The sequence below is a fragment of the Populus trichocarpa genome, chromosome 11 (genome assembly GCF_000002775.5).
Source record: "Populus trichocarpa isolate Nisqually-1 chromosome 11, P.trichocarpa_v4.1, whole genome shotgun sequence".
Lineage (NCBI taxonomy): Eukaryota > Viridiplantae > Streptophyta > Magnoliopsida > Malpighiales > Salicaceae > Populus > Populus trichocarpa.
The window spans coordinates 16,353,709-16,365,230 of NC_037295.2; the positions used below are offsets into that span (position 1 = coordinate 16,353,709).

General features: G+C 36.0%; 1 protein-coding gene across 1 annotated transcript; it reads left to right on the plus strand.

The window, feature by feature from the left end:
- The first annotated feature begins 6,297 nt into the window (after positions 1-6,297).
- Positions 6,298-8,806, plus strand: LOC7454392 (indole-3-acetic acid-amido synthetase GH3.6). Its single transcript, XM_002316918.4, has 3 exons — positions 6,298-6,770; positions 6,956-7,884; positions 7,991-8,806. Exons 1-3 carry the CDS (start codon positions 6,448-6,450, stop codon positions 8,572-8,574), a joined length of 1,836 nt encoding a protein of 611 aa, XP_002316954.1. The 5' UTR covers positions 6,298-6,447; the 3' UTR covers positions 8,575-8,806.
- Positions 8,807-11,522: the final 2,716 nt, after the last annotated feature.

Genomic DNA, 11,522 nt, shown 5'->3' on the forward strand with positions numbered 1-11,522 from the left:
AGCTTCCCACTATCCTTCTATACAACCCTTCATCTGCAGGTTCACTGCCATCCTCCTTCTTTAATTTTTCACCCACGGTTAGAGGAATTGCAACTGGATTGCAGTCCTCAAGTCCGAACTTAGTAAGTAGAGACTTAGCATACTTACTTTGGTGAATAAAAACTCCTTGATTGGTCTGCAATACACCAATCCCTAGAAAGTGATGAAGAAGCCCTAGGTCTGACATTTCATACCTCTGCATCATCTCCCTCTTAAACTCAGTCATCATCCTTTCACTACTTCCAGTATACACTATATCATCAACATATATTGAGATAATGATCTGGCCTCCTTCACTATCACTTCTGGTGTACAAAGTTGCTTCACTTGCACTCCTTTCAAATTTGCAACTTGTAAGATAAGCATCGATTTCACTATACCAGGCTCTAGGGGCTTGTTTAAGTCCATATAGAGCCTTGTATAGTTTATACACCTTGTGGCTGGACCCCTTCACTTCAAACCCCTCGGGTTGCTCCACATACACCTCCTCGTCAAGCATTCCATTTAGAAATGCTGACTTAACATCTAGTTGGAATAATTTCCAACCCTTTTGAGCTGCCAACGCAATGAGAGTCCTTATAGTATCCAACCTTGCTACTGGAGCAAAAGTCTCATTGTAATCCACCCCTGGTTTTTGAGCATATCCCTTGGCTACAAGTCTAGCCTTATGCTTGTGTATGGACCCATCAAGATTGAGCTTTGTCTTGAAGACCCATTTCACACCTATCACAGGCGCATCAGAAGGTCTGTCAATCAGCTCCCAGGTATGATTCTTCTCTATCATCTCTAATTCAGTTCTCATTGCATCCTGCCAGTCTTTACTCTTTGCTGCTTCTTGATAATTTTCTGGTTCAATGAAGCTCATGTGACATCTATTATAAATGTCTTCAATGCTCCTTAACTTCACTGGAGTTGAACTAGGTGATGATCCTTGACTGATATTCTCAACTGATTCTGTCACTGAACCATTTGCAGGTGAGCTTAACTGATCAATGCCATCATAATTCTGTGCAGCATCTACATTTGTTTCTTCTACTTCACTCTCTTCTTTGTTGCATTCAAACCTTAGTTGCTGTGTGACTGATTCCATGTGATTTTCAGTCCAATTCCAGAACCTGCTCTCATCAAAAACAACACTTCTTGACAGCACTATCTTCTTTGAATCCAGAATATACACCCGATATCCTTTCTCACAACTTCCATAACCCATAAACACTCCCTTCTCTGCCTTACTGTCCAGTTTCTGTCTTAGTGCTGCTGGAATGAGTGTGTAACATACACACCCAAACACCCTTAAGTGTTTAATTCCAGGCTTCCTTCCCGTGAAGGCTTCAAATGGTGTCTTACCCTCCACAGCTGATGTAACACACCTATTTTGAAGATACACAGCAGTATTCACTGCCTCTCCCCAGAATTCAGTGGGTATTCCTTTCTCAATCAACATTGATCTTGCCATTTCTCCTATGGTCCTATTTCTCCTCTCAGCCACTCCATTCTGCTGAGGAGAATATGCTACTGTGAGCTGCCTCTCCACACCCAGACTTGCACAATAATTTTGAAATTCATAGGAGGTATATTCTCCTCCTCTATCACTTCTCAATTTTTTTAGAGAGTAGCCACTTTGTGTCTCAACAAGTATTTTAAATTTCTTGAAAACACTTAATGTGTCAGATTTATTTCGGAGGAAATATACCCAACACATTCTAGAGTAGTCATCAATAAAGGTAAGAAAGTACCTATTCCCACCAATTGATTCTGCCTGCATTGGTCCACAGAGGTCAGTATGCACAAGTTCCAGTGGATGTTTGGCTCTCCATGCTTCCCCTTGATCAAATTTCTCTCGGTGATGCTTCCCTTTTACACAGCCTTCACACACATTCCTTGAATCTGCTATCACAGGTAAGCCATACACAATCTCTTCCTGTTTCATCTTCTTCATACTTGCAAAATTTAAATGGCCAAGCCTTCTATGCCATGTCCAAGAATCTTCATTAACTGATGCTTTCATAGCTGCAGGAGTTAAAGATTCCAGTGCAAGGGGAAAACATCTATTCCCTTTCATTATTACTTTTGCAAGCACATTCTCTAGTTTCTCATCATCAAATATTACTGCCTTATTGCCCCCAAACAAGATGTAGTAACCATGTTCCATCATTTGACCTACACTAAGTAGATTCTCATCCAAACCTGGGACTAGCAGCACCTCATTTATGTATCTTCTGCCCTTTTTGGTTTCAACAACTAATGTTCCTTTTCCAGTGGATTGAACCAAATCTCCTGAACCCATTTTCACCTTGCAAGTGATACTTCTATCAACATCAATTAAATTTTCCTCTTGAGAGGTCATATGATTACTACATGCACTATCAATGAACCACACATCTTCATTCTTTATGCTGGCAGCATGACATGCATAAAACATAGTGCTTGTGCACACATCTTCCTCCTTCGCACTATTAGCTAGCTGCTTGTTGCTGTCACAGTCTTTGGAATAATGTCCAAACCGACTGCATTTCCCACACTTAGGCTTCCCCTTATATCTACATATTCCGAAATGAAATTTTTGACATACAGAACATTGAGGCTTTGTGTTTGTTTGATTACCTCCACCTCTGTGCTGTGAACTGCTGCTGCTACTTCCAGTTCTGTTATTCCAGTTTGTGTTGTGACTGAAATTGTGATGATTATTCACATTTCTTCCTTGAGACCAGCCCACATGTCTTTGATCATGTCCCTGCCATCTTGGACTAGATCTCCCCTGCATAGCCTTGTTTGCAGCATGATTATAACCCATTTTGAGACTACTAAATGCCTTTTCAGTCCTTGTAATCTTATCTTGTTCATCATGCAGGTCTTCCCTCTTGTCAAATACTTTGACAGAGGCTATAACTTCTTCCACCTTCAGCACATCAAGGTCCCTTGTCTCTTCAATGATAGAGACAATGGACTTGTATCTCCTATTTAAACTCATTAGGAGCTTCTGCACAATCCTAATCTCAGGTACATCTTCTCCTAGAGATTTCAGACTGTTTATAGCTTCAAAAAACTTAGAAAGATAGTGTTCTAAGCCTTCTCCTTCTGACATTCTCATGTATTCAAACTCTGCCCTTACAGCTTGCAATTTCACAGACCTCACTTTCTTATCACCTCTATACTCTCTTTTCAGCACATTCCATGCTCCTTGTGCAGTATTCTCATTCCTTATTCTAGGAAAAAGTTCATCAGTCAAGGTTCCTTGGATGAGGCTCAATGCCTTGGCATTTCTTATTTTGTTTTCTCTGAAAACAGCTTCTTCAGCTATGCTGCTCTTAGTTTCACCATCTTTGCTCTCGGTTTCATCATTCTTCTTATCTTCTTTCTCAGATTCTTCTTCTTTCACACTTGAACCTGATTTCATGCCAAACTCAACTACATCCCATAGATCAAATGCTATGAGGATTGTCTCCATCTTCACTGCCCAAAAGTCATAGTTCACACCGTTGAACTGAGGTGTTCGTAAATCTCCACTGGACACCATCTTTTCTGGAATTTTGTGTTTTCAGTCCCTTGTTGATCAAGTTACTGCTCTGATACCATGTTGAAGTTTTTAATCTTGTGTTTGATTGTGTTTATTTGATGATTTGTAGGTTGATTGTTGATTTGGGTAGTAGGAGAAAAAGGTTTGCACAGAAGGTTAAAGAATGGAGAGAGTTGCAGAAAAAGGTAATTCTTGTATATATTTTCCACACACAACATGCTTGACAAAATGCCCCTTATAAACTGATTTGGGGAGAACACACGTATTGTGTGATCTTTTACAGCCTTTAACAGCTAGGCCTACAGAAAAGCATTTAATTATTTTTTCTTTTCTTAGTTAGTTACAAATAACTGAAATGCAACTAACTAATCATTACATAACAACTTTCTTCAGCTTCTTCTTTTTCCTCCTTCTTTACTGTCAACTTTTCCCTTCAATCTTCTGCATTTGCTTATTTGTAAATCCAGCTCAGCAACTTAATTACCAACAAATACATGCAAACTGATTTAGATATTGGATGGAATAAGATTTGAATTATGTATCTTAATTTTAAGAGCTTTGATTAGATATCAACCCTATTCAAATAAAATAAAAATATTGCATTTAAAAATAATTATATTTTTATGCATAATATTTGTACAATATTATCATACAAATAAAATATTATTATGGTTAGAAAACTTAATTACTCACTATCAAAATTGAATTATTCAATTTGTCTTGGAGCATTAACGAATAATATAATTATTAAACTTGACATGAGATCAACTAATTGCGAGGCTTAAATCACGAGTTGAATAGATTGATTTAGATCAATTAAAAAAAATTAAAATAATTTAAAATAATATTATTTTAATTTTTATTTTAAAAAAATCAAATTAAATCTTAACTGCAACATGAATTCACCTGCAAAGTTTATTAAGTCAACTTTTAATTGACTTTGTTTTAAACTCTAAATTCACCAGGGTTTAATAATTGTGAAAGAAAAAATGCATAATATCTAAAAAAACATATAAGCCTACAATCATGATTTTGTAAAACTTCGAATTTGATGGAAGTAAAATTGATTGTGTGATTAATAATAAATGAATGACTGATTAAACATTAGAAAAATAGATATAAAATTAGAACGGACGATTCAATAAAGATGACTCTAACCGGTAATTCTGTAAAATTATCAAAAATATATGAGGTATTATAGTAATAATTATTTTTTAAAATGTTTTTTACTTAAAAATACATTGAAATAATATATTTTTTATTTTTTAAAATAATCTGGAAATATAAAAAAAATTAATTTGAAGTAAATAAAAAAATTAAAATTAAATTAAAATTTTTAAAAATACTTCGTAACGCAAAACCTAATTATATCAATACGAATTAAACTCTATTTGAACACGTGTCGACTTTTCAAGTAAGGCAACCAGCTGAAAATTCTCAATTATTTTACCGTACCCAAATACACACATCTCTCTATCTCCTTATTTGACTTCAAAATATCGCGCTAAATTGGTTTATTAAACGCCGTTCTTTTGTTACCCGGGAAATGGAAGTAAGGACTGCCGGTATTTTGGAGGACACCCGTGGTACAAGCACGCCTGTAACCGGTGGAATTACTGCGGTCTTACAGGGAACTGCCGGTCAAACTCATAGTGTAAAACCGGATGTTGCCGGTCAAAATTGCTCCCTTTTTTGGTCTCCAAACACCTTGAGAGGGTACATTCTAAACGGTTCCCGGTTTTTCGTGTACGGTATGCACAGCACACTCACCTCAGCATTACCTTTCTAAAATAAAATTAACTTATTTTTAAAAAAATATATGAAAAAAATATTATTTTAAAATTTTAAAACTTATTTTTGATATAAATGATCAGGCTAGGCCAGATCTTATAACATTATATTCATGAAATATTTGTGAAATAATAAAATATGTAATTTAGATGATATTATTTAACCATCTTGTTGATATAATTTTTTTTTACATACAATCATCCCATTGGTTAAGTTTAATATTAAATAAAAATCTAGAACCAGTATAAGATCCTTCTCATTCTTGATTGAATCTCAAAGTGTTTTTTTTTTTTTTTTTGAAATTATCAAAGTAAAATTAGTAAACAAAGAAAACATTTCTTTGTTTTCTTGCACCAAGAAACTATGATGGAAGAAGAGAATTAAGACTACTAATTAGAAATTTAGCAATACATGGAAGGTATCGTCAAAGAATAATTTTAATATAAAAATTTAAACTGTTAGGTGAGGTTATAAAATATAATTTATATTATTTTTTAATACATTCCTCAAATAAAAAATTCTTTGAACTTGAAACTTGCTTAGAATCATTCTACCTTATATTTAATTTTTATCAAATAAATAAGAACTATAAGATTCGAACTCGTCGTGATTACTTGATTATCAAAATTCTAATACTATATTTAAAAATCATCTCAATCAAATAATTTAAATTATTAAATAAAATTTTAAAATATAATATATATTATTCTCTATAAATAGAATAGCCAAAAAGCCGAAGGAAAGGCTAGCACTTTATTTGACCCAGAAAAGCATGGGAACTCTACTCTTTTGCGTGCAGGCATATACAGGGATGGTAAATGATCCAAAGGGAAATAGCTTGTGTTTACAACAATACCCTCTCTTGTACTAAATATTTACTTCTCGATCCCAAGAATTGAAAACAAAACCATAGCCACCTTCATGCCTCTTCCCTCTATATATACACACCTCCACTCCTTTTTTTCCCACACAACCACAACACACTTTCTCTCTACAATACACATCTTTTCCGACTCTTGTGTTTTTTCTCTCTCAAGCACACATAGCACGCATCCACACACTTACTTTTGAGGTATATCTCTTTCAAAGGTTCAAAAATCATGCCTGAGGCACCAAAAAACACTTTGAAACCCTCTGATTACAACCTTGCTGAGAAGAACAAGAAATCCCTTCAGTTCATTGAAGATGTGACCTCAAACGCTGATGAGGCCCAGAAGAAGGTTCTTGAAGAAATTCTTTCTCGCAATGCTCATGTTGAGTATTTGCAAAGGCATGGTCTTAATGGCCAGACTAACCGTGAGACTTTCAAGAAAGTCATGCCCGTGATTAATTATGAGGATATCCAGCCTGATATCAACCGTATTGCCAACGGTGATGCCTCACCAATTCTCTGCTCAAAGCCCATTTCAGAGTTTTTGACAAGGTGGGTGTGTGCAAGTTTTGGCTTTTTAGTACCTTGTGTAGTTATTCAAGGCTCTCTTTTTTTTTCTTAATGTTTTGGCTTAGTGGGCCGTTCAAATCTGTAATTCTTTCTTTCCGGTAATTTGTAGCAGACTCGTATTCAATTTTTTGCTGGTTTGGCTAAATTGGCATGGTTTTGATTTGCAGCTCTGGGACCTCAGGAGGGGAGAGAAAGTTGATGCCAACAATTGTAGAGGAGCTGGGGAGGAGATCACTGTTATATAGCCTGTTGATGCCTGTTATGAGTCAGTTTGTTCCTGACCTAGAAAAAGGCAAAGGAATGTACTTTTTGTTCATAAAATCTGAGGCTAAGACACCTGGTGGACTTGTGGCTAGGCCAGTTCTCACTAGTTACTACAAAAGCACCCATTTCAAGGACAGGCCTTATGACCCTTACACTAATTACACAAGCCCAAATGAAACCATTCTTTGCCCTGACTCTTACCAATCCATGTATTCCCAAATGCTTTGTGGTCTTTGCCAGCACAAAGAAGTCCTCCGTGTTGGGGCTGTTTTCGCCTCTGGTTTTATTCGAGCAATCCGTTTCTTGGAAAAATATTGGAAGTTTCTTGCGAATGATATTAGAACTGGCATAATTGACCCCCAAATCACGGATCCTTCGATACGTGAAGCAGTCATGAAAATACTTAAACCTGATGCAAAACTTGCCGATTTTATTGAGGCTGAATGCAGCAAAGAATCCTGGCAAGGAATCATAACAAGGTTGTGGCCAAACACTAAGTATGTAGATGTTATTGTGACAGGCACCATGTCACAATATATTCCAACTCTTGATTACTACAGCAATGGGCTGCCTTTAGTCTGCACCATGTATGCGTCCTCTGAGTGCTACTTTGGTGTCAATCTTAATCCTATTTGCAAGCCAAGTGAAGTGTCTTACACCCTCATTCCCACCATGGCCTACTTTGAGTTCTTACCTGTTAATAGAAATAATGGGGGCATTAACTCAGTTTCCAGGCCTAAATCACTTAAGGAGAAGGAGCAACAAGAACTGGTTGATCTTGTGGATGTCAAGCTTGACCAAGAATATGAGCTTGTGGTCACAACCTATGCAGGTAATTAAATTTATCTAAAATTAATGCTCACCCTTTTTCTTTTCTCTTAATGTATTACATAGTTTGTCTTACATACATAAAATAAAATAAAAAACTCTTGTTGCAGGTCTTTATCGCTATAGGGTTGGTGATGTGCTACGAGTGGTGGGGTTCAAGAACAAGGCACCCCAGTTCAGCTTCATATGCCGGAAAAATGTAGTCTTGAGCATTGATTCAGACAAGACCGATGAGGTTGAACTACAAAGTGCAGTTAAGAATGCTGTGAACCATTTGATCCCATTTGATGCAACACTAGCTGAGTACACTAGCTACGCAGATACCACTACCATTCCAGGCCACTATGTGTTATTTTGGGAGCTTAGCCTCAGTGGGTCAACCCCTATTCCTCCCTCGGTCTTCGAGGATTGTTGCTTGACCATTGAAGAGTCACTCAATAGTGTATATCGCCAAGGACGTGTGTCTGATAAGTCAATTGGGCCACTTGAGATCAAGATTGTTGAGCCAGGGACTTTTGATAAGCTTATGGACTATGCCATTAGCTTGGGGGCATCAATCAACCAATACAAGACCCCTAGGTGTGTGAAATTTGCACCAATTGTTGAGCTCTTGAACTCGAGGGCTGTGTCTCGTTACTTCAGTCCAAAGTGTCCCAAATGGGTCCCTGGTCACAAGCAATGGAACAAGAATTGAAGGGTGTGGAAATTAAGACCCTTTGTCTCTGATCCCAACTGCTGTTTAATTTTAAAGCCATTTCAAGGCTAATGTTAAGGACCCATTTTAGGTTAACCCGTGTCTTAATGTTTTTCTCCCTTTCTTTTCTTCTCCTTTGTACTCTCTTGAATTTTTTTTAGCCGTTGTTTAATATGCGCATTAGGGACTTTCAGATTAGCAATGTACAAAAACACCTCCTGTTCCAAGGAAAGCTTCCACTTCCCCCCTTTCTTTACTTAATTTGGCTGTTCTTTTCCATTTTATATATGCGAAATTGATTCTTAATTCGAGCCAGGAATCCTGCCCTCTTAAACCTCACAGGGCATGTACTAAAACGGCAAACAAGAAATCCACCCACTTGGAATGAAGTTGAAGCAGTCCTATCTTTATCTACTATTTTTACGATAAAGCATGCCAGCTTTTGCTACAGTGATTGAGTTAGTCCAAGAGGATGCTGTCCTTGTAGCATTTATGCCAACTTTTTTTCAAAGCGACTGGCACAACAACTAGGGCACTTCTCCTCTTTGCTGACTTCTCAGTTAACGGTACTCCAAGTAGCCATTTGTACTCTGGAACAAACAACATCAGTTAAAAAGAAGATCACCATTTCAGGGGATCGATCTCAAGTAGGTGAACTCGACACTTAAGTTTGAAAAACAACTTCATTAGCCGAACCTGGACTATCCTGTCACTATCGTGAGAGCTAACTGAGAAGTCAAATTCAAGCCAGTAATTTTTATCCAAAAAAAAAGTCAATTAATCATGAGATGTTCTAATGTTATACTCCATCATTTAAAAAATTGGAATTTCTTTCGAAGGAGGTGTGACTTTTGCGTGGAAGTTTTAAAATCCTACCAAATATCAAACAAATAATATTATGTTGAATATCCTGTTTATTTTGAAAAAGACATAGAAACTAAAACCTTTCAGAAGGAAGGGAGTGTAAATATCAGTTGAGTTCTAAGGTCAATGAAAACTACATTCACTATATAATTAATCACTAAAATAATGTAATCGATTCTCCTTTTGGCATAAAAGATTCCCCAAGGAAGGGATGTTTACATAGATTCAAATAGTGAATGTGGGAGGAATATAGTTTCTGCTTTTGGTTCATTTCAAAAATACATTTCCCTTTAAGAAATATCAAATTAATATTTTTAAGTGTTTTTCAATGATTTTGACATGGTAATATAAAAAAAATGTTTTGAAAATATCCTGCACTATAATATAATTTCAACACAGGAAGCGCTTTCCATTCACTGCACTTGGGAGGAGTTCTTTTGGAAACCTGTGGGCTAAATTTTCTGCAAAGGCATGTAAAATTCAGAAATTCAAAGTAGCAAGGGAACCAATTAATTAATAACTCTATAGCATGATGGAGTAGTACTGATTTGTTTATGTCATGAAGTGTGATAGTATACGGCAAGAATAATAATATTGAATTTGCATGTTTATGATGATAATGGTTGCCAGAAAGACTCCTTGTGATCTTCCTATGCAAGTATATATGTCACTTCAAAATAATTGAACCCTGTAACTGCATGCAGCTGCCATGTCCACATTCAAGCATTATTTTATCAAACCCAGGCTAGCAAAGTGTATGTCTACACATCATTTCATGTAATGCTGAGAAAAGCAAGAAATTTATGAAGACTTGTTATATGGTAGAGTATGGCCAATATGAGTGTGTCACTTGGACCCAATCCTTGATATTGCCATGAAAATCGCCTGAAATTCGTGCAGGGGGTCAAAAGACAGCAACTGTTGATAGGGCAGGGAGCTTTTGTTTTGGAGTGGCAGGACAGATAAGGTAGGATCAGAGGCTGCTCCCTTTCGCCATTGCGATTGTCTGGGAAAACAAACAAAATCGTTTTTGTTTTTTCAGAATGGGCAGTCAGATAGTAATGATAGCAGCCTGTCAGCAGCCAGATAATGCCCCAGAAAAAAGAGAGACAAATCTCAGAGACGTATCCTCAGTTTTTAGAAAAAGGAAGAACAAAAGCAGAGGCTTGCCACTTATTTGAAGATAAGGTGATATCTTTTTGTTTCTGGTGCATGTTTGCTCTGTGCCTGTATGTGTGTGTACGGTATGGTGCGGTGCGGTGCAAGTGCTGTATTGGTTTCATACGGTGGGTCTGTCAGCCAGCCTTCATGATTTCCTTAATGATTTTATTTTTTGTTTGTTTGAGCACCAATTTTACTCTGTCTACTCAATACAATAACCCCATGATTTGCTTAATTGCTTTCATATGTTGATGACGTCAAATATAAGAAAATCATTTTACTTATGACTGGTCATTCATCGGATTATTTTTTTAACACAAAAATTTAAATTGTTAAAGGAATGATTTAAAGTGACTCGATTTATTTTACGGATCTAAAAGCAATTCGAATAACCGGTAAAAATATATATAATCTGATTCAAAATAAATATTTAAAATGATATTTTTTAATAAATATTAAGATAATAACATAATATATTGATTCGAGTCAATATAGGTTAATCTGTCAATCTATATGTCGAGTTATGATACCATGATAACTTTATAGAAATCAAATCAAAACAAATTATGAAGCTCAATTTCTAATATTAAACCTAACGTTGAAGGGTAAAATTTAAAAAAAAATACCAATTAAAAAAAGGACTAAAAATATGACTCAAGTCAACCCGAGTTAATCTGTTAAATTCACAAACCGAGTCATGACACCGGGATAATCTAATAGAAAACAAATTAAAATAAATTATGAAGTTCAATCCCTAATAAATTTAATGTTGAAGAATGTAATTAAAAAAAATTCGACTCAACCGAGTTAGTTGATCAAACCTGCAGTCCAATTTATGAGACTAGGATAACCTCATAAAAAGTAAATTGAAGAAAATTATGAAGTCCAAACCCAATAAATATAATATTAAAGGATAGAATTGA